At 45.5% G+C, this 25,104-nt stretch overlaps 1 protein-coding gene across 1 annotated transcript in view; it reads right to left on the minus strand.

The window, feature by feature from the left end:
* The window catches only part of LOC126355716 (polyglutamylase complex subunit TTLL1-like), a 186,122-nt gene that overhangs the window by 25,789 nt on the left and 135,229 nt on the right, over window positions 1–25,104 (minus strand). The window contains exon 6 of the mRNA XM_050006084.1: window positions 24,309–24,510. Within this exon, the coding sequence (XP_049862041.1) occupies window positions 24,309–24,510 (202 nt within the window). The remainder of the gene's footprint in view (window positions 1–24,308; window positions 24,511–25,104) is intronic.

The following is a 25,104-nucleotide window of genomic DNA, read 5'->3' on the forward strand; positions in this document are numbered from 1 at the left end:
CCTCTCTCTTTTCCTCTCTCAGTCCCTCATCTACTCCTTCCTTTCTCTGACAATGTTATCCTGTCCCCCTTCTCTGTCTACCTCCTCCTTCCCGTTTTCTACATCCATTTCATCCCACCCCTCTTCCCGTCTCCTGTTCCCTCCCTCTCTCTGACCTTCGTCATTGTTTACTGTTATTACAGATTCAGATTTTGTAGTAGTATTCTTGTCATATACCAATAAGCCATAAATACAACTTTGCCTTTGCTGGTTGGTAACAACGTTTCATTAGTGTGTGTGTCTGTGTGTCTAAAGGTTCATTGCAGTAACGTCTAGAAATGTTAAGTAAATCGGAAAGGTGCATTCTCAGATTATTGGTAACAATTTTTTCCCTTTATATTGTACACTCCTGGAAATGGAAAAAAAGAACAAATTGACACCGGTGTGTCAGACCCACCATACTTGCTCCGGACACTGCGAGAGGGCTGTACAAGCAATGATCACACGTACGGCACAGCGGACACACCAGGAACCGCGGTGTTGGCCGTCGAATGGCGCTAGCTGCGCACCATTTGTGAACCGCCGCCGTCAGTGTCAGCCAGTTTGCCGTGGCATACGGAGCTCCATCGCAGTCTTTAACACTGGTAGCATGCCGCGACAGCGTGGACGTGAACCGTATGTGCAGTTGACGGACTTTGAGCGAGGGCGTATAGTGGGCATGCGGGAGGCCAGGTGGACGTACCGCCGAATTGCTCAACACGTGGGGCGTGAGGTCTCCACAGTACATCGATGTTGTCGTCAGTGGTCGGCGGAAGGTGCACGTGCCCGTCTACCTGGGACCGGACCACAGCGACGCACAGATGCACGCCAAGACCGTAGGATCCTACGCAGTGCCGTAGGGGACCGCACCGCCACTTCCCAGCAAATTAGGGACACTGTTGCTCCTGGGGTATCGGCGAGGACCATTCGCAACCGTCTCCACGAAGCTGCGCTACGGTCCTGCACACCGTTAGGCCGTCTTCCGCTCACGCCCCAACATCGTGCAGCCCGCCTCCAGTGGTGTCGCGACAGGCGTGAATGGAGGGACGAATAGAGACGTGTAGTCTTCAGCGATGAGAGTCGCTTCTGCCTTGGTGCCAATGATGATCGTATGCGTGTTTGACGGCGTGCAGGTGAGCGCCACAATCAGGACTGCATACGACCGAGGCACACAGGGCCAACACCCGGCACCATGGTGTGGGGAGCGATCTCCTACACTGGCCGTACACCTCTGGTGATCGTCGAGGGGACACTGAATAGTGCACGGTACATCTAAACCGTCATCGAACCCATCGTTCTATCATTCCTAGACCGGCAAGGGAACTTGCTGTTCCAACAGGACAATGCACGTCCGCATGTATCCCGTGCCACCCAACGTGCTCTAGAAGGTGTAAGTCAACTACCCTGCCCAGCAAGATCTCCGGATCTGTCCCCCATTGAGCATGTTTGGGACTGGATGAAGCGTCGTCTCACGCGGTCTGCACGTCCAGCACGAACGCTGGTCCAACTGAGGCGCCAGGTGGAAATGGCATGGCAAGCCGTTCCACAGGACTACATGCAGCATCTCTACGATCGTCTCCATGGGAGAATAGCAGCCTGCATTGCTGCGAATGGTGGATATACAGTGTACTGGTGCCGACATTGTTCATGCTTTGTTGCCTGTGTCTATGTGCCTGTGGTTCTGTCAGTGTGATCATGTGATGTATCTGACCCCAGGAATGTGTCAATAAAGTTTTCCCTTCCTGGGACAATGAATTCACGGTGTTCTTATTTCAATTTCCAGGAGTGTATATTACATACACAGGGTGGTCCATTGATAGTGACCGGGCCACATATCCCACGAAATAAGCATCAAACGAAAAAGCTACAAAGAAAGAAACTCTTCTAGCTTGAAGGGGGAAACCAGATGGCGCTATGGTTGGCCCGCTAGATGCCGCTGCCATAGGTCAAACGGATGTCAACTGCATTTTTTTAAATGGGAACCCCCATTTTTAATATATATTCGTGTAGTACGTAAGAAACATAAGTGTTTTAGTTGGACCACTTTTTTTCGCTTTGTGATAGACGGCGCTCTAATAGTCACAAACGTATAAGTACGTGGTAACACGTAACATTCCGCCAGTGCACACGTATTTGCCTCGTGATACAATACCCGTGTTAAAATGGACCGTTTACCAATTGCGGAAAAGGTCGATATCGTGTTGATGTATGGCTATTGTGATCAAAATGGCCAATGGGCGTGATGCTATCTATGCTGCTCGGTATCCTGGACGACATCATCCAAGTGTCCGGGCCGTTCGCCGGATAGTTACGTTATTTAACGAAACGGGAAGCGTTCAGCCACATGTGAAATGTCAACCAAGGCCTGCAACAAATGATGATGCCCAAGTGGTGTTTTAGCTGCTGTCGTGGCTAAACCGCACATCAGTAGCAAGCAAATTGCGCGACAATCGGGAATCTCAAAAACGTCGGTGTTGAGAATGGTACATCAACTTCGATTGCACCCGTACCATATGTCTATACATCAGGAATTGCATGGCGACGACTTTGAATGCCACTGGCTGCAAGAGAAATTAGGGGACGATGACAGATTTTTTTCACGCGTTCTATTTAGCGATGAAGCATCATTCACCAACAGCGGTAACGTAAACCGTCATAATATGCACTATTGGGCAACGGAAAATCCACGATGGCTGCGAAAAGTGGAACATCAGCGACCTTGGCAGGTTAATGTATGGTGCGGCATTATGGGATGCAGGATAATTGGCCCCCATTTTATCGATGGCAATCTAAATGGTCAAATGTATGCTGATTTCCTACGTAATGTTCTACCGTTGTTACGACAAGAGGTTTCACTGCATGACAGAATGGCGATGTACTTCCAACATGATTGATGTCCGGCACATAGCTCGCGTGCGGTAGAAGCGGTATTGAATAGTATACTTCCTGACAGGTGGATTGGTCGTCGAAGCACCATACCGTGGCCCGCACGTTCACAGAATATGACGCCGCCGGATTTCTTTCTATGGGGAAAGTTGAAGGATATCTGCCATCGTGATCCACCGACAACGCCTGACAACATGCGTCAGCGCATTGTCATTGCATGTGCGAACATTATGGAAGGCGAACTACTCGGTGTTGAGAGGAATGTCGTTACACGTATTGCCAAATGCATTGAGGTTGACGGACATCATTTTGAGCATTTATTGCACTAATGTGGTATTTACGGGTAATCACGCTGTAACAGCATGCGTTATCAGAAACGATAAGTTCACAAAGGTACATGTATCACATTGGAACAAGCGGAATAAAATGTCCTTGTGTATGTCGAAGCTGGAGGCAACGGATGAGCTGCTAGTCGGCTGTATCACGAACGTTTTCCACACCGTCACATTCCATCGCACAAACGTTTTGCCCATGTTACAGAAGGGCTACGAGAAACGGACGCCTTCACCGTGAGGAGGCAGGACTGTGGCGCACTCCCGAATTTGAAGAAGGTGTACTGCGTCGCTTTGAAGAAAGCCCGTCAACGAGTTCGCAAACAACTGCGCGTGCAATGGCTGTTAGTCACAGTACCGTCTTGGACGTCCTGCATGAGCAACAATTACATCCGTACCACTTACAAAGAATACATGCTAGAGGTCCAGCAGACCTTCCGCAACGCGTCGCCTTCTTCACCGCTGCATCGACGCGCCCGTTTCCACGTCGAGTTCTCTTCACAGATGAATGTAGGTTCACAAGGAATTGTGTTCTGAATGCTCGAAATAGCCATGTCTGAGCGGACGAAAACCTCGAGCCACGCATGTTCAGGGATTTCAAGACAGGTTTGGCATTAACCTGTGAGCAGGTATTCTGGACAGTCATGTGATTGGACCATACCTCCTTTCATCCAAGCTCACGGGTCCCGCATACTTAAGTCTTCCTACGACACGTAACGGACCCGTTCTTGGAAGCTGTGCCATTGAGTGTCCGTCAGGAAATGTGGTTTCAGGATGATGGAGCACCACTTCACTTTTCACTGGGTGACCGGAGACATCTCAACAGACGGTATGGTGCTCCAACCGCGTGGCCGCCACGATCGCCGGATTTTACCCCTATGGACTACTTCTTGTGGGGCCGTATGAAGAGCCTAATTTATGAGACACCTGTACGGACAAAGGAAGATCTGCTGGCACGTGTGCTAGCCGCTGCACAAGACATTGAAGAGACACCAGGTGGGATGGAGAGAGTGTACCAGAACATGCTTCGGAGGTACAATGTGTGTAACAACGTTGGTGGTCGCCACATCGAGCCGCTGTTGTATTGAATCGGTACGTTGCGGCTGGAGCCGTAGATGCTGGGTCCTTGTTGTTGTCGACTAATGTAAACCATAAGGTGTAAGTTGTAATGCAAATGTGTAAGTAATAACGGAACGAGTCAGCGTTCTTTTCAAATGGATTGCAACATATGCACTGGGTCACGCCTAAGTACATTCCTCACCTGGGAGTGGATGAGATAATCATCTGCATTGAAACTGTCGTAGAACGGAAACGATACGTTTCCCGACATGGGTTCCTATTCAAAATGTTATGTATTCACTACCTTCTACATGTCCTAGAAGTATGTAACGGGAATTTCCGGCCACCTGTATATTTATATATATATATATAACGTGTTAAAAATTCATGTATTTTAAAGAGTGAGGTGCCTAAAAACACACCAGTATTAAAATTGAACGTTGTCTAAATATTTCAAAACAATCGGCCAAGAAGTGTCGGGGATGAACGATTTTGAATAAATCCACATTTAATTTTATAACGTCTTCCCTTTTATTACATGTATATATCACATGTATACCAGATGGCGTTCCAGTAGGTATATAAACACGTCAATATATACGAATGCAATGCTGTGTCAAAATTTCGAAGCAATCGATTACGTGCTTTGAGAGATATACGATTTTCAACGAACGAACGGTCACATTTGTATTTACGTAGATTTATATTCCATTCTTGTGGTAGATCGAAATCTGCGCTCCGAATCCCTTAAATCAGAAACAACACCAACAGAAGCATGTAAAAAGCTACTGAACTTCCTAGACATCAGTACAGAGAATCTCAAAGATGCTTGTCAATGCTTTACATCACATGGACAAAAAAAACCAGGAGACTATTGAAAACATTACTAAGAAGGTTGGGGTTGGGTTGTTTGGGGAAGGAGACCAGACAGCGAGGTCATCGGTCTCATCGGATTAGGGAAGGACTGGGAAGGAAGTCGGCCGTGCCCTTTCAAAGGAACCACCCCGGCATTTGCCTGAAGCTTTAGGGAAATCACGGAAAATCTAAACCAGGATGGCCGGACGCGGGATTGAACCTTCGTCCTCCCTAATGCGAGTCCAGTGTGCTAGCCACTACTGAGAAGGAAATTCCAGATATGGTTTTAAATGAAACAGCAATAAAAATGAAAGCTGTATGAAAAATACCCAGAACCAGAATGGCTTACAACATACACGGACTGTTCATAGATTAACGATACAGCAAGAGCGGTGGTGCACTGGAAATTGTTTTCCCAATACTTCGCTGGGTGACATAACACGCACTTTGACGCTGAAATAAATGCAATCCAACTAGCAGTTCACAACCTTGCATACAGAATCCACTAATTTACAAAATGTGTAATACTGGTTGATTCTACAACAGCCATTCAAGCTGTCTCAGCAAAATTCTTAATTTCTTTGCGTGTTTTTGGTACTTGCATTGTTTAATTCATAAATTTCGGGCGTATTATAGTACTTGAGAGTTGTATCATCGCGTTTTTAGTACCTGAATAGTGTAAAATCGCGTAGTCTCCTTCCGCCGCCAAGCAGTGTGTCAGCAGTGCGCAAGTAGCAGCATTACTGCATTTACTAGGCACTCTTGTATTTTAATAACCGTTTAAATTCTGTGTCGAATTGTTTGTGCTCTCTGTAGATTAATTCAGTTTTTAGCATGGATAGGGACTGCAACTGCTGTGTTCGGATGCAGGCTGAGTTGGCATCCCTTCGCTCCCAGCTCAAGGCTGTGTTGGCTTCAGTCACACAGCTTGAGGCTGTTGCCAATGGGCATCACTGTGGGGGTCCGGATAGGGGTTTGTCGGGGACGGCCAGCTCGTCCCACGCATCCCCCGATCGGACTAAGACTGTGGCTACCCGGGATACTGCGCGCATTGAGGCTGATCCCTCACCTGTAGTAGAGTGGGAGGTCGTCTCGAGGTGTGGCATGGGGTGAAAGACATTTCGGAGCGCTGAACGGAAGGCCTCTCCAGTTTGTCTGACGAACCGGTTTCAGGCTCTGTCTCAGGCTGATACTGATGTTCGGCCGGAGATGTCTGCAGATCCGGGAAGTCGCAGAGGGTGGGCTTACTGGTAGTTGGGAGCTCCAACGTCAGGCGCGTAATGGGGCCCCTTACGGATATGGCAGCAAGAGAGGGGAAGAAAACCAATGTGCCCTCCGTGTGCATACCGGGGGGAGTCATTCCAGATGTGGAAAGGGTCCTTCCGGATGCCATGAAAGATACAGGGTGCACCCATCTGCAGGTGGTCGCTCATGTCGGCACCAATGATGTGTGTAGCTATGGATCGGAGGAAATCCTCTCTGGCTTCCGGCGGCTATCTGATTTGGTGAAGACTGCCAGTCTCGCTAGCGGGATGAAAGCAGAGCTCACCAACTGCAGCATCGTCGACTGGACTGACTGCGGACCTTTGGTACAGAGCCGAGTGGAGAGTCTGAATCAGAGGCTGAGACGGTTCTGCGACCGTGTGGGCTGCAGATTCCTAGACGTGCGCCATAGGGTGGTGGGGTTTCGGGTTCCGCTGGATAGGTCAGGAGTCCACTACACGCAGCAAGCGGCTACACGGGTAGCAGGGGCTGTATGGCGTGGACTGGGCGGTTTTTTAGGTTAGATGGCCTCGGGAAAGTACAGAAAGGGCAACAGCCTCAAACGGTGCAGGGCAAAGTCAGGACATGCGGGGACCAAGCAGCAATCGGTATTGTAATTGTAAACTGTCGAAGCTGCATTGGTAAAGTACCGGAACTTCAAGCGCTGATAGAAAGCACCGAAGCTGAAATCGTTATAGGTACAGAAAGCTGGCTGAAGCCAGAGATAAATTCAGCCGAAATTTTTGCAAAGGCACAGACGGTGTTTAGAAAGGATAGATTGCATGCAACCGGTGGTGCCGTGTTTGTCGCTGTTAGTAGTAGATTATCCTGTAGTGAAATAGAAGTGGATAGTTCCTGTGAATTATTGTGGCTGGGGGTTACACTCAACAACCGAGCTAGGTTAATAATTGGCTCCTTTTACCGACCTCCCGAACTCAGCAGCATTAGTGGCGGAGAGCTGCGAGAAAATTTGGAATAAATTTCACATAAATTTTTTCAGCATATTATAGTCTTAGGTGGAGATTTGAATTTACCAGATATAGACTGGGATACTCAGATGTTTAGGACAGGTGGTACGGACAGAGCATCGAGTGACATTATACTGAGTGTACTATCCGAAAATTACCTCGAGCAAACAGAGAACCGACTCGTGGAGATAACATCTTGGACCTACTGATAATAAACAGACCCGAACTTTTCGACTCTGTAAGTGCAGAACAGAGAATCAGTAATCATAAGGCCGTTGCAGCATCCCTGAATATGGAAGTTAATAGGAATATAAAAAAAGGGAGGAAGGTTTATCTGTTTAGCAAGAGTAATAGAAGGCAGATTTCAGACTACCTATCAGATCAAAACGAAAATTTCTGTTCCGGCACTGACAATGTTAAGTGTTTGTGGAAAAAGCTTAAGGCAACTGTAAAATGCGTTTTAGACAGGTACGTGCCGAGTAAAACGGTGAGGGACGGGAAAAACCCACCGTGATTCAACAACAAAGTTAGGAAACTACTGCGGAAGCAAAGAGAGCTTCTCTCCAAGTTTAAACGCATCCAAAACCTCTCAGACAAACAGAACCTAAACGATGTCAAAGTTAGCGTAAGGAAGGCTATGCGTGAATTCGACAGTAAAATTCTATGTACCGACTTGACAGAAAATTCTAGAAGGTTCTGGTCTTACGTTAAATCAGTAAGTGGCTCGAAACAGCATATCCAGACATTCCGGGATGATGATGGCTTTGAAACAGAGGATGACATGCGTAAAGCTGAAATACTAAACACCTTTTTCCCAAGCTGTTTCACAGAGGAAATGGCTGACATCGAAATAAGTGTCCAAGGAATAGAAAAGCAACTGGAGTCACTCAACATAGGAAAGTCCACTGGTCCTGACGGGATACCAATTGGATTCTACACAGAGTACGCGAAAGAATTTGCCCCCTCCCCCCTTCTAACAGCTGTGTACCGCAAGTCTCTAGAGGAACGGAAGGTTCCAAATGATTGGAAAATAGCACAGGTGATTCCAGTTTTCAAGAAGGGTCGTCGAGCAGATGCGCAAAACTATAGACCTTTATCTCTGACGTCGATCTGTTGTAGAATTTTAGAACATGTTTTTTGCTCGAGTATCATGTCGTTTTTGGAAACCCAGAATCTACTCTGTAGGAATCAACATGGATTCCGGAAACAGCGATCGTGTGAGACCCAACTCGCTTCATTTGTTCATGAGACCCAGAAATTATTAGATACAGGCTCCCAGGTAGATGCTATTTTCCTATACTTCCGGAAGCCGTTCGATACAGTTCCGCACTGTCGCCTGATAAACAAAGTAAGAGCCTACGGAATATCAGACCAGCTATGTGGCTGGATTGAAGAGTTTTTAGCAAACAGAACACAGCATGTTGTTGTCAATGCAGAGACGTCTACAGACGTTAAACTAACCTCTGGCGTGCCACAGGGGAGTGTTATGGGACCATTGCTTTTCACAATAGATATAAATGACCTAGTAGATAGTGTCGGAAGTTCCATGCGGCTTTTCGCGGATGATGCTGTAGTATACAGAGAAGTTGCAGCATTACAGAATTGTAGCGAAATGCAGGAAGATCTGCAGCGGATAGGCACTTGGTGTACGGAGTGGCAACTGACCCTTAACATAGACAAATGTAATGTATTGCGAATACATAGAAAGGAGGATCCTTTATTGTATGATTATATGATAGCGGCACAAACACTGGTAGCAGTTACTTCTGTTAAATATCTGGGAGTATGCGTGCGGAACGATTTGAAATGGAATGATCATATAAAATTAATTGCTGGTAGGCGGGTACCAGATTGAGATTCATTGGGAGAGTCCTTAGAAAATGTAGTCCATCAACAAAGGAGGCGTCTTACAAAACACTCGTTCGACCTATACTTGAGTATTGCTCATCAGTGTGGGATCCGTACCAGATCGGGTTGACGAAGGAGATGGAGAAGATCCAAAGAAGAGCGGCGCGTTTCGTCACAGGGTTATTTGGTAACCGTGATAGCGTTACGGAGATGTTTAGCAAACTCAAGTGGCAGACTCTGCAAGACAGGCGCTCTGCATCTGGGTGTAGCTTGCTCGCCAGGTTTCGAGAGGGTGCGTTTCTGGATGAGGTTTCGAATATACTGCTTCCCCCTACTTATACCTCCCGTGGACATCACGAATGTAAAATTAGAGAGATTCGAGCGCGCACGGAGGCTTTCAGACAGTCGTTCTTCCCGCGAACCATACGCGACTGGAACAGAAAAGGGAGGTAATGACAGTGGCACGTAAAGTGCCCTCCGCCACACACCGTTGGGTGGCTTGCGGAGTATGAATGTAGATGTAGATGTAGAAAACCATTCCACAGAACAACTACAACTGAAATACAACAGGCATTGAAGTAGGACCTATATCGCGGACAGAAAAAAAATATAATGTTTTAACGGGTTCCTTCACATGTAGGAATCGACGGAAATGAGGCTGCTGATCCCTTGCTCATAGAGAAGCGCTTATAGTAGCTAAAAAAATCCTATACTACTCGACGCAATTAAGAAACTTCTTCACAAGACTATTACAGGAACCCATATAAAGGATGTAAAAAGTAAATACAAAAGGAATATGGAATCGGTGGGTTCAGGAGGGTAATACGGAACGCCGTGCTGGATCGCAACTGCCTCGTATCACTAACAGTCGAGATGACTGGCATCTTATCCGCATGGCTGTAACGGATCGTGCAGCCACGTCTCGCCCCTGAGTCAACAGATGGGGACGTTTTTCAAGACGACAACCATCTGCACGAACAGTTCGACGACGTTTGCAGCAGCATGGACTATCAGCTCAGAGACCATGGCTACGGTTACCCTTGACGCTGCATCACAGACAGGAACGCCTGCGATGGTGTACTCAACGACGAACCTGAGTGCACGAATGGCAAAACGTCATTTTTGCGGATGAATCTAGGTTCTGTTTACACCATCGTGATGGTCGCATCCGTGTTTGGCGAAATCGCGGTGAACGCACATTGGAAGCGTGTATTCGTCATCACCATACTGGCATATCACCTGGCGTGATGGTATGGGGTGCCACTGGTTCCACGTCTCGGTCACCTCTTGTTCGCATTGACGGCACTTTGAACAGTGGACGTTACATTTCAGATGTGTTACGACCCGATTCCTGCGAAACCCTACATTTTAGCAGAATAATGCACGACCGCATGTTTGCAGGTCCTGTACGGTCTTTTCTATATACAGAAAATGTTTGACTGCTGCCCTGGCCAGCGCATTCTCCAGATCTCTCACCAATTGGAAACGTCTGGTCAATGGTGGCCGAGCAACTGGCTCGTCACAGTACGCCAGTCACTACTCTCGATGAACTGCGGTATCGTGCTGAAGCTGCATGGGCAGCTGTACCTATACAAGACATCCAAGCTCTGTTTGATTCAACGCCCATGTGTATCAGGGCCGTTATTACGGCCAGAGGTGGTTGTTCTCGGTACTGAGTTCTCAGGATGTATGCACCCAAATTGCGTGGAAATGTAAGCATAAGTCAGTTCTAGTATTATATATTTGTCCATTGAATGGCCGTTTATCATCTGCATTTCTTCTTGGCGTAGCAATTTTAATGGCCAGTAGTGTATATCCAAAAGAGGAGAATTTTATTTGTGAGTCCATAGCTGATAAAGACTGTCTTGAAAAAATTCTGCATTCATCTACGCTCACCCCACTTGCTCCACCCAACAGCAGTCACACATTATGCTCATGAGCAATTACGTAGGAAAGAACTTCGGTGCTGGAGAGGAGAGAGAGCGCTCTTGTCACCACAACGAATGGTAAAGCTCTTGCACTGGACGCCACCATGACAGTCGAGAGCAGGATCGGCAAGACAGGCGATATCGGCGCATTTGAACTCCGCCAGAGGATAAGCACACTACTGAGGGGCGAGACCTACACAAGCTGATCCAAAATATCCGGACACCTACCAGCGGACATTGATATGGGGTGTGTTCGCACTTCATCTGTATGACAGCTGCAACTCTGCTAGAGACACTTTCAATCAGGTGCCTCAGCGTCTGTGGAGGAGTGGTACACCGGTCTTTCTCGAGAACCGAGGCAGAGAAAGTAGTGATGGTAGACGCTGGGATCTGAGCGAAGTCGACTTCTGACTCACACTAAAGGTGTTCCATTCGGTTCAACTCGGGCCTCATGGCAGATGTGTCCACTACAGGAATTTTATTGTACACAAGCCTTTGATTTATGACAGAACGCATTATCATGCTGATACAAGCAACCATCGTCTCCGAACTGTTCCTCTACTGTACGCAGTACAAAACGCTGCAAAAAGTGTTCATACCCTTCCGCATTTATCGTTCACTTGAGTGAAATTAGAGTACGACACCCCAATAACGAAGGACCTCCCAATACCGTAACACCACTCCTCTGTACTTCACTATTGGCACCACATACGACAGCAGGAACGTTCTCCAGGTGTTGACAAAGCCAGACCCTTCCACTGGAGTGCCAGAAGGTACAGCGCGACTCAGCACTCCATGCCACTCGTTTCCACATCGTCCAGTGTCCGGTGGTATCGCTCTTTACGCCACTTGAAGCGTCGCGTAGCACTGACGACAGAAATGTATGTCTCATGAGGAGTTTGTAGCGAATCCTTTTACCTGGTTCCTCACAGTCACTGTGCTAGCTTGGCTGCTGGTACCATCTGGAACCCACAGGTGATTCTTTCCTCCCATTTTATGTCATTCTTTAGAATCATTCTCTATGGTCCATCTCCGCCAGTACCATGAGGCTGGTTGGCTGGCTTGGGACCAAACTACAGGGTAATCAGTCCTTCTTTCCTCACGCAAACAAGGCTCAAGTTAAAACAATTCCCAAATGGAGTCAGGAAAAGGAAAAGGGTAGAAAACCAACGGGGAGACACACAGATAGAGAAAACGAAAGAACTTAACCAAAAGGGGAAAAAGTACACTAAAAGAAAAAGTAGTGAAGGTATTAAAATAATATAGTAAATGGCCGAGGCTTGCTGGTCACAAGGATTAAAAAAAATGAGCCAGCCACTCTGCAACACATTAAAATCTTCAGCCTGAAATGGTTCAAATGGCTCAGAGCACTATGGGACTTCACATCTCCGGTCATCAGTCCCCCAGAACTTATAACTACTTAAACCTAACTAACCTAAGGACATCACACACATCCAGACCCGAGGCAGGATTCGAACCTGTGACCGTAGCGGTCGCGCGGTTCCAGACTGAAGCGCCTAGAACCGCTCGGCCACCAGCGGGGGCTCCAACCTAAAAGAGAAGGCGAGATGAACGCAAAGAGGGACAAGAACACCAAGGCAAACAAACAAGAAAGAAAGAGTGCAGTAGAGTGGAGAATGGCGTATTGTATCAGAGTCGTCCACAATACGAGCACGAAGAGTCTCTACATTTGGTACCGGGGTTGGGTAGGCAACAGCTATCAAATGCCCCCATAAATGGAAGTCAAGAGGGTTGAGGTCAGGAGAGCGTGGAGGCCACGGAATTGGTCCGCCTTTACCAACCCATCGGTCACCGAATCTGTTGAGAAGCGTACGAATACTTCGACTGAAATGTGCACGAGCTGAATCGTGCATGAACCACATGTTGTGTCGTACTTGTAAAGGCACATGTTCTAGCAGCACAGGTGGAATATCCCGTATGAAATCATGATAACGTGCTCCATTGAGCGTAGGTGGAAGAACATGGGACCCGATCAAGACATCACCAACAATGCCTGCCCAAACGTTCACAGAAAATCTGTGTTGATGGCGTTATTGCACAATTGCGTGCGGATTCTCGTCAGCCCACACATGTTGATTGTGAAAATTTACAATTTGATCACGTTGGAATGAAGCCTCATCCGTACAGAGAACATTTGCACTGAAATGAGGATTAACACATTGTCGGATGAACCATTCGCAGAAGTGTACCCGTGGAGGCCAATCAGCTGCTGATGTGCCTGCACACGCTGTTCATGGTACGGAAACAACTGGTTCTCCCGTAGCACTCTCCATACAGTGACGCGGTCAACGTTACCTTGTACAGCAGCAACTTCTCTGACGCTGACATTAGGGTTATCGTCAACTGCACGTAAGAATTGCCTCGTCCATTGCAGGTGTCCTCGTCGTTCTAGGTCTTCCGCAGTCGCGAGTGATAGGCTGGAATGTTCCATGCTCTCTAAGACGCCGATCAATTGCTTCGAACGTCTTCCTGTCGGGACACCTTCGTTCTAGAAACCTGTCTCGATACAAACGTACCGCGCCACGGCTATTGCCCCATGCTAATCCATTTATCCATTTATCCGCATTTGTAAACATTGCACTGACTGCAAAACCACGTTCGTGATGAACACTAACCTGCTGATGCTACGAACCGATGTGCTTGATGCTAGTACTGTAGAGCAATGAGTCGCATGTCAACACAAGCACCGAAGTCAACATTACCTTCCTTCAATTGGGCCAATTGGCGGTGTATCGAGGAAGTACAGTATATACTGACGAAATTATATGAGTTCTAACATGGAAATTAAGCGTTTCCGGACACATGTCCACGTAACATCTTTTCTTTATTTGTATGTGAGGGATGTTTCCTGAAAGTTTAGCCCTACCTTTTTGTAACACCCTGTATATTACTTTTTAATAAAAACATTTACAGAAAGAGAACTTTGATGATTCTAGAGGATGTTATAACTATTATATCTATAATCCTAAATTGATCTAAATGCAAAATATTGAAGAGTTAATGTTCTATAACGAAAAAGTGATAAAATGCACATTTTCATTGTTAATTTTTCATCGACAATTGGGACTTTATCAGCCTACATTTTAACTCAAATATCTTTTTACATTGTTGCCAGAGCATCTATATCCCTGCAAAAAAAATTTCATAGTATTCTCTCGTATACTTTAGGTTGGGGGTGGGGGTGGGGGGGGGGGGAATAATAACACAATATTTGCAATGCAATAACTGTATCTAACCCCTTAAGAATAAAACGTAAAACATCAGCCACTGAGGCGTTGTCGCCCAACACCGGAGGCAGGGTGCTGGGAAGGTTAACAGTCCGCCGCAGAGCGGCTAAAATTGGGCAGCCCAGCAAGAGGTGGACGACAGTGATGTGAGAGCCACATCTACACCTAGGTGGGTCCTCGCGACGGAGAAGGTGGCCACGTGTTAGCCAGGTATGGCCGACGAGGAGCCAGAAAAGGATAACGAAGTCCCTGCGAGTGGCTTGCGTGGATGACCGCCACATATTCATTGCCTTCTTGAGAACACGTAGTTTATTTGGTGTACTGAGGATGCTTCATTCTGCTTCAGTTGTGGTACTTCCTGTGAGTTTCCACTTTACGATCTCATCGTCGTCACTCGACTAAGGGCAGCTTCAGAAGGGTTGGAATGTCCCTGATAAATCTGTTATTCAGGTTATATCCAGTGACTAGTCCATGCTCGAAGTCAGTGAGCTGTTCTGGCCGCTCCATTCTGCCATTGCTGCTCTCTTCTGACATACACAATACTCCCAGTCTCCTTTTATACACGGGCCGTCCCGCCTTTCGTGATATTTAATGGCCAATTCAGCACTACGCAGGGTTTTCCCTGATACTTTCTATCAGCTGGTGTACAAGCGAAGATTCCCAATGACTGGAGACGAATTAATCTGACCCCGTTCTACAAAAACAAAGACGATGCAGCTGACTGTGCAAACTATGATGCAATAAATTTAATAACACAAACACTGGAGCTATGCGAAAGAGTTTCATTCCAACAGATTAAATAAGGTAACAAAAAATAAGCCCAACCAACGTGGTTTTTCAAGCGCTTCAAAATGGTTCAAATGGCTCTGACCACTATGGGATTTAACTTCTGAGGTCATAAGTCCCCTAGAACGTATAACTACTTAAACCTAATTAACCTAAGGACATCACACACATCCATGTCCGAGGCAGGATTCGAATCTGCAACCGTAGCGTTCGCGCGGTTCCAGACTGTAGCGCCTAGAACTGCTCGGTCACTCCGGCCGGCTTTTCGAACGGGTTAGGCGCTATACAGTCGCTAACATTCAGATAAAATCCTAATCGAAAAATACAAAGATCGGAAGAAAGACATCCATTTCATGACGTCGAAAGAGCTTCAGATCGTGTGCCAATAAAAGATATACGGCAGGCTCTTCGCATTCAGTGTGACCCATTACATTCTCATATTATTAAGACAGAAGTTTTAGCCATTGGAGACATCAGCGGAGAATTCGATGTAAAACTTCGGATTCACCAAAGACATGCTCAGAGTGCATTGCTATTCACTCTGGTTATGAACTTTCACACAGAACATCTGCAGAAACCAAATCGATGGGCACTTTTATGCGCTGATGACAAAGTTCCTATGGCAGAACCTTACCAGAAATTCAAGACGACCGTAATGTTTGGTGCACTGTGCTATAAAATGTAGGACTTAAAAGTAAATAGAACTAAACGGTATATATGTATTGCTACTCTTCAGGAACGGCTACCAGTTGCAAACCGCAGCTACATTTAGACAAGGTACACGTACCTTGGATAGGAATAAACACGACCGGGGCTCGGTTGACGTAGCAAACATAACGGAAAGGCGGCAAAAGAGTCGCCTACGTTGGTACGGGCACAACACGTGACGTGATCCTAACCGTACAACATGATTAACCATCTGCTAAGAATTCTTCTGGGTTGTATGGCCGTGGTCCATGCAACTCTTCTATCCCTGACGTTTCGTCCAAGGCTGCGTTGGACATCTTCGGAGGTTCTCCTGGTTGCGCTGAGTATCGCCGACTGACGAGTCGGACGTCGAAGAGCGGCCTAAATACCGTGGAACGTGGGCGTGGTCTGGATTTCACGTGATAGCAGAGATAAACCTGGTCAAAGATGAAATATAACTATTGATCGCAGTACGACAAAGATAAAAACTTCTCATCGATTCTGTAACGCCACTGTCATATATCGCTGAGTTTCATTACGTCTTCTTTTCTCTTAAAGTTATCCCCCTGTTTATATATTTCGGTGGCTCCTCTATATGGTCGTGGATAATAGTTCGTCATCGTACATAAAACTTCAGTTTCCGAAAATTTCACTACGTCATCACCTGACTGAAAAGCATGTTCCGCCACGGCTGATTTCCCTAGTCGGCAAAGGCTTATATGTTCCTTCAAGCGGGTATTAACACTTCGCTTTGCAGTTCCATTGTAGACTCTACCACACGTACACGGAATCTTGTATGCACCACTCGCAGACAGAGGGGGGCGCGTTTATCCTTAACGGAACGAAGTACTTGGCCTATTTTCTTAGTTGGTCTGAAAATCGGTCGAACGTCATGTTTCCTTAAAATCTTGCCGATTTGATCCGTTACTTTTTTGATGAAGGGTAGAGAAACCGTGTTCTTCCATCGCTGTGTCCTATCGTTGTCCTTAGGCCTCGTGTTATTCGGTCGCAAAAACTCTGTTTCCGTACTAGGGTACCCAGTCTTCTCAAAAGCCTACTTTAGATGTTTTAACTCGGCGTCCAGGTGTTACGGCGTACAAATCCTTTCAGCTCTGTCCACTAGACTTTTAATTACACCTAACCATGTAACAAGAGCAAGAAGTAGTTCACAAAAAATAACGGAAAGAAGGCCAAGGATGCCGACCGATTAGGACATTTCAGAACAACCCAAAAACGATAGGGCGGCACCGTTAAGTGACACAACATTGGCGTTACAAGACTATGAGGGCCGACCCCAAGACATGAGAAATATAGCAAGGAAGAAGAAGAAGAAGAAGAAGAAGAAGAAGAAGGCGAGATATATTCCGAATTACAGCGACACATTGAGAACATAGACTAATGCGTATGCCCATAGGTAAGTAAAAGCTATTTGCAGAGGCACACAGGTCATACAGGTTTATCACGTAACCTTGTTCCATATTTACAATACCGTTACCCAATGGCATAACTGTATGTGCATAATGGTACTCAAATCTCTTAGATTAGATAGAAGTTTACACTTGGAAGTCTGTTTTGCATTGACTTGAAAAGAGATGCAGCTCTCCATTTCTCTCTCTCTCTCTGTCTCTTTCTCTCTCTATCACACACATACACACACACAGACACACACACACACACGTAACGTGGGCGCGCACATACACTGTCCCCAAAAACTGCTTAGTAAGACTGGTTCTTGTGTAAATCATTACCGCCTTTCTCTGAGTCGTAAAATTCGTTCAAGGCTCGTAACCAGCGTTGATTTGAAAGTCAAATACAAATTTAATAATGTGAGGAATATACGCCACAGGGAGCAATAACAGACTGGATGACGCCTGGGACATCATCCTAGCCGCTAGCTTCTCCATACTGCCACTGATCTGTTACTACAATTTTAATTTGAACATCGTACACAGACGCAAGTACACGTGGAACACGCCATGTTTCTCATTCAGTAAATGCTCCTCGAATATCTATTTATTTTTCGAGGAAGGTTTGAGACATTTAGCACACGAACTTTTAAATCAGTTTGTGCTTTAACTTATGCATTTCACTCAGGCCATTAGACACAAATGTACAAAAATTCCATATTTAACGTCCGGTCAACGAAGGTCTATGTAGACATGGAACAACTGCTCGCATGAACAAAGATGAGGAACATGAAAATACTTCCCTACATTCCGCAGAAATAATATTCTGAAACCACAGAAAATCAAGTTCTGGATGGGAAATTCAATTCTACTACTTCTCAACGCAGCGAAACATAGCTAGGTTCGTGGATTAGAGACACCAGGAATTTTGGCAATTGATAATTAATTTCGAAACGTGTTGTACTTTAATTAAATTTGAACAAATTAATATGGCCGTGCTGCTCCCACTTGCAACACGATATTCCTACACGGCATCACCAGCACTGTAGCTCTGAAACGTCACACTTGACGTGTTAGTACTAAGATGTGTAAGGCAGGGAGGCATACTTTCTCCCTTACTGTTCAACCTGAACTTGTAAGAAGCGACGCCGATAATAAAAGAAAGCTTCAGGAGTCGGATTAAAACCCTGGGTGAAATGACAGCAATAAAGCTGCTATGCTCAGTGAAAATGAGGAAACATTACAAGACCTTCTGAACGGATTAAACAGTCTCTGGCCACAGAATATGAATGAAGAGTAAACGGTAAAATGAGAAAAATCTATAATGAAGCAGAGCAGCAGAAACGAGATTAGCAAAAAATTTAACATAAACCACGCAGCAGATGAAGTGAAGAAATTTCGCCACCTTTGGAGCAAAATAACGCATGGCAGGCGAAACAGGTAAGGTATAAAAAGCCGGCTACCACAGGCGAAGAAGGCGTTCTTCGCTAAAATAAGCCTACTTCTATCAAAAATAAGTCTTAACTTGAGGGAAAAATTTCTAAAAATGTACATCTGGAACAGTGTTGTTCGGGAGTGGGTCATGGATGTGGGATTTTGAGATGTGTGTTATATAAGAATCCGGTACTTAAGGAGACTGATAATATGAGGAAGTTCTCCGCAGAATCGGAGAGGAAATGATTACGTAGCAAGCGCTGACTAGGATGACAGCACGTGTATTTACACGATAGGGAGAAACTTCATGGTTCTAGAGCCACTCATACAGGGCAAAACTGTAGGCAAAAATAGAGATTGGAACACATACACCAAATAATTGAGGAGCACTGGTGAAGTGTTACTGTGACTTGAAGAGTTTGGCACAGAAGAGGAATTTGTGAACCTTTAGACGGCCACATTAAATGAATCAAAACAATTATGAAGAAAGGAAAAAAAAGATTGGGAAGTGAGGCGCTGGAACTCGATTATTCAGCTGTGCTGTCGAAATGCCTATTCCACTGAGCCTTCATTTCTTCAGCACGGTCTAAGGACTCCAAGTAACACTGATTACTTATATCAAAGCACTGAGTTTGGGAGCCTTCACAACCTCCATAATTTTCGCACTAATGGTTTCGGAAACCCAATATGAAGGTAAGTTTCTACTACCTGCGGATAACTTAGTTACTTACATGATCCGTAGATCATTTGCACTACGTTTATCGAAATGGTGTGCAACGAGCGAATTTACAGCGTAACTTATGCATACATGATTAGTCTTTACATTAATCAACGTATGATTTTTCATTCCTACCCATATAACCACATTTAGAAATTAGTTTTCCCAGCTACCTTAGTTAAATATAAGTTCGCTATCGTAGAAAAGAAGGTGTCCAGAATAAATGATTTTAGGTTAGAGTTAAAACGTGCTTTGCTCCCTGTCCAACATTCTGTGTTATTGGACAAATAATCAAAAATGTTTGTTGATTCCTTTTGAACTACTTCATGAGTCACTCACACCTTCAATAATGGATAGAACAGCAGAACCTCTGCTGTTGTAGATATGGACATCACTACTCATCTCAAATTCTGATTGATTATTTATGAGGAATTCCATAAGTGAATGTTTGCACATTGTGAAGGTGCCGTTAAAATACCAAATTTCTTGATGAGGTACCTACAAAATTACTCGCAGCTAAACACCAAATACTATTCTTAATGTTTGCTTTTGTGCAACCAGTATTTTCTTTCTAAGTGATCAGTAACCTTAGAAAACTATTCCATAAGGCACTACTGAGTGTAAATATGTAAAAAATGTTAGCAGAGTGATTCATCTGTATTCAAGATTAGCATATATACGAAGAGCACAAGTAGCTGAACCAACCTGTTTGAATAGCTCAGTAATATCTCCCTTCCAGTTCAAGTTTCCACCATCACTCTTTTTGTTGTACAAAACTGGATATAGTGTGTTATCAGGAAATTAAGGGAAAATCCATTTTCAGACGCCCAATTAATAATTCTTTGAAAATAATATCGTTAACAATCTCTTCTCTAGCTTTGTCTCCAATGGGATTTTTTATAACACTACCCTCAGACTTCAAGAAGAATATAATAATTCCAATCCCAAAGAAAGCAGGTGTTGACAGATTTGAAAATTACCGAACTATCAATTTCATAAGTCACAGCTGCAAAATTCTAACGCGAATTCTTCACAGACGAATGGAAAAACTGGTAGAGGAAGATCAGTTTGGATTCCGTAGAAATGTTGGAACACTTGAGGCAATACTGGCCTTACGACTTATCTTAGAAGAAAGATTAAGGAAAGGAAAACCTAAGTTTCTAGCATTTGTAGACTTAGAGAAAGCTTTTGACAATGTTGACTGGAATACTCTCATTCAAATTCTAAAGGTGGCAGGGGTAAAATACAGGGAGCGAAAGGTTATTTACAATTTGTACAGAAAGCAGTTATAAGAGTCAAGGGGCATGATAGGGAAGCAGTGGTTGGGAAGGGCGTGAGACAGGGTTGTAGCCTCTCCCCGATGTTATTCAATCTGTATTTTGAGCAAGCAGTAAAGGAAACAACAGAAAAATTCGGAGGAGGTATTAAAATCCATGGAGAAGAAATAAAAACTTTGAGGCTCGCCGATAACATTGTAATTCTGTCAGTGACAGCAAAGGACTTGGAAGAGCAGTTGAACAGAATGGACAGTGTTTTGAAAGGAGGATATAAGATGAACATCAACAGAAGCAAAACGAGGATAATGGAATGTAGTCGAATTAAGTCAGGTGATGCTGAGGGAATTAGATTAGGAAATGAGACACTTAAAGTAGTAAAGGAGTTTTTCTATTTGGGGAGCAAAATAACTGATGATGGTCGAAGTAGAGAGGATATAAAATGTAGACTGGCAATGGCAAGGAACGCGTTTCTAAGACGAGAAATTTGTTAACATCGAGTATAGATTTAAGTGTCGGGAAGTCATTTCTGGAAGTATTTGTATAGAGTGTAGCCATGTATGGAAGTGAAGCATGGACAATAAATAGTTTGGACAAGAAGAGAATAGAAGCTTTCGAAATGTGGTGCTACAGAAGAATGCTGAAGATTAGATGGGTAGATCACGTAACTAATGAGGAAGTATTGAATAGGATTGGGGAGAAGAGAAGTTTGTGGCACAACTTGACTAGAAGAAGGGATCGGTTAGTAGGACGTGTTCTGAGGCATCAAGAGATCACCAGTTTAGTACTGGAGGGCAGCGTGGAGGGTAAAAATCATAGAGGGAGACCAAGAGATGAATACACTAAGCAGATTCAGAAGGATGTAGGCTGCAGTAGGTACTGGGAGATGATGAAGCTTGCACAGGATAGGGTAGCATGGAGAGCTGCATCAAACCAGTCTCAGGACTGAAGACCACAACAGCAACAAGTCTCGTCTACAAAGAGTACTAATGTTGCTGTCCGCCCCGGTAGCTGAGAGGTAGCCAGCACGGTAGCTCTCAGCGTGTTCGGCCAGAGAGGCGCTGGCCCTCTGTAATAAAAAAACTGAGTAAAGGAATCAACGATCAACTTGAACGGATGTCATATGACGTCCATGCGGACCAAACGCAACGAACGTTACCGAACAAAATTTTTAAAAAAGTGGTCAGCGCGACGGACTGTCTATCCTAAGGGCCGGGGTTCGATTCCCGGCTGGGTCGGAGATTTTCTTCGCTCAGCGACTGGGTGTTGTGTTGTCCTAATCATCATCATTTCATCCCCATCGACGCGCAAGTCGCCGAAGTGGTGTCGAATCGAAAGACTTGCACCTGGCGAATGGTCTACCCGACGGGAGGCCGTAGTCACACGACCTTTACATTTATTTTTACTAATTTTGCTTCATGAACGTTGAGCGATAGGTCATTCGCATACACCAATAGATAGGAGTTGGCCATGTGCGATTCAATTCGTGATTTGTCCTCAGTCACTAATCCTTTCTCTCCTTCAACGTTTTTTTGAATTATTCAGCACAAATTCTTGCATTCTATTTGTTAAGTAAGATCGAAACCAGTTGTTTGTAAAGCCATCCGTACAATAAAATTTAAGTTTTTCTAAGAGAGTAACATGAAGTATGTAAAAAAAAATGCCTCGGAAGGGTTGCAAAAAAAACCAACTAGCGATATTTTATCATCTAAGATGCAATGTTTGCGGAGTGGATGCATAAGAGGCAATCAAATGAAAACGAGACAGATAGGAAAAAGTGAATCAACTGTTTTAATTCACAAGTAATCCCCTTAAATGTAAATAGGCTTATCCCACTGTGAGACATGACAGTCAGGTCCTTCACAGAAAAGTGTTTGCGGTTGCCTACGGAACCGTGACTGTTCCCAGTGTGAGCGTACCGTCATACCGCTGACTTACTTGTGGAGTATCTTTGCGGGGAGCCGCATCTATTGAGTCGAGCGAGGGACACCAAACTGTTATGTTGTGTTGTGGATAGCTCTGCATGTAAGAAGCATTGTTAGTGTGGAAGTCGAAGTGTTGGTACAAGTGCTATTACAACAAAGTGATGAAACATGGAAGAGATTCAGAGGAAGGTGCGTCAAGATGTAATTTACAAATGAGCAGTGCTGCTGATAACGTATTTGTGTATCCTCTCGTTGCGTGTCGTACCGTACAGTATCAATCATCCACGCCGGGTTCGGTCTCCCTGAATGAACTGATGTGAATCAGTAACACTATTTACCACAAAAGAGAGCAATTAAGTGCCAGTGTCTTGTAGCGAACGTGAGAAAGTTCGTTCGGTCATCGCGTTTCCGCATCATCAACAATCAGCCGCGCCGCGACGGTTACGCACACGCTCGTAGAAGTGAGAACTGAGAACTGAAAAAATTAACTTTAGGAACAGTGCCATATCATTCATTACTAGTATCAAGCAGGACTGGTACCAAATATCTGTGTATGCATGACGAGCGTAAGAACTTTCCTGCGATCGCTCGGCTTCCGCATCATCAACAATCACCCGCGTCGTGTCGGTTACGCGTACGCTCGTCTGAGAGATATTGTGGACTGTTAATCAACCATTAATTGGGATGAACACTTCTGAATTAGAATGTGAACAGTGCAACCTGCGATTTACTTTTATCGTCTTAGAATATAGTTGTTTATACCAGACGTCGAACAGTGTTGTGTTTTAACGTTGAGTGGCTCCCCTAAACCCGTCTGTATATTGCGATAGATAATTCCAGGCAAGCCAGCAGCAGTGTGGAACAGAACAAGACGACCGCCGCGCGAGATTGCCAGGTAGGTGGTGTGGACAGGGTGCACGGTCAAGAAAAACAGAAACGACAACCAGTTTAAAAGTACCCCCCACCCACCCATTAGTACTCCCGGGCGTGTTACACCAGGTGTGCACCCCTTCGTCCGAAGCAAATCGACGGCCACGAACGTCGTTCTCCAGGGCTCCAAAACTACGGAAATCGCTTGGGGAGAGATCGGAACTCTACGGACGATGTGTAACAGCTTCCCAGCGAAACTTCTGCAGCGCAGTCGAAACAAACTTGTCAATATGTGGGCCCATCCAGAAAGGTTGTTTCGAATAATCTGAGACGCCTCTACACGTCCTCCATACGGTCCCTAGCTCTAACCATGTGATTTCCGTAATTTTGATGCCCTGAAGAAAAACAGTCGTGGCCGTGGATTTCCTTCGGATGAAGATGTACACGCCTGAGAGCAATCACATTTTTCCATGAAGGCCTTGACCGTCCTGTCTCACAGAGGCATATATGCGTCTTCGTCTTCATTTGACTTCCATTTATACAAAATGCATTCTCAGTCGAGCAACCCTTCCGGAAGCCAGCTGAGACGGGATACTCAGCCGGCCGGAGTGGCCGAGCGGTTCTAGTCTGGAACCGCGAGACCGCTACGGTAGCAGGTTCGAATCGTGCCTCGGGCATGGATGTGTGTGTGTCCTTAGGTTAGTCAGGTTTAAGTAGTTCTAAGTTCTAGGGGACTGATGACCTCAGCAGTTAGGTCTCATAGTGCGCCGAGCCATTTGAACCATTTTGAACGGGATACTCACTCCGTGCTTCTGGACGGAGACGTTGGTGAGGTGGACGTACATGTTGTCCAGCTCCTGTATGCTGGCGTCGTACTTGACGGTGCAGAAGCGGCAGAAGCCCAGCCGGAAGAGGTAGGCCTTGAGCGGCCGGAACGAGGTCACCAGCACGTACAGACGGAGGTCGAACTTCTTCCCGCCGATCAGCAGCGGGTTGTCGATGTACCTGCACACGAAGCGACACCCCATTGTCCCGCAGCGGCGACGGCAGTACTCATTAGCAGCTTAACAGGAGATTGGTTCACCGGAAAAAGTAATGTTCGCACCGTCACGAGAGCTCACTGGTCGCTTTGGAGCGCTGTGAACGGTGCAGGACTGGTACAGGAGGTCACGCGACCCCGCACCACATACGTGGGTCGTGGCAGGGACGTGTCGTGTTGGCGCCAGTCTGTTGTGTGGATTCAGAGCAGTAAGATGGGTGCATGAGGAGATTAACAGAATGGCAGAGAGAAGGCCTCGTATTTGACGTCTGTTTATGTAAAGGTGACTTGGGACATATGATGAAGTCTAAGCTGAAGTTTGAGACACTCTTCTGGAAGAATCGATATGCAAATCAGTGGGGTACCAAGTGGTGAGGGATTTGGAGATGTGTTTGAAATTCTCTGACGCTATACATAGTGTGATTACGAATACCACAGGAGGTAGTTCAGTTGAAGAGAAATAGACACGTCTAAAAAGTGCGGTCATCAGAAGTTGCACCGACCAACATCGATGCAAGGAAGTTAACCGCGAAAAATCCTTAGGTAGCAGAGGAAATACT

Source organism: Schistocerca gregaria, chromosome 3 (assembly GCF_023897955.1).
Source record: "Schistocerca gregaria isolate iqSchGreg1 chromosome 3, iqSchGreg1.2, whole genome shotgun sequence".
NCBI classification, from domain to species: domain Eukaryota; kingdom Metazoa; phylum Arthropoda; class Insecta; order Orthoptera; family Acrididae; genus Schistocerca; species Schistocerca gregaria.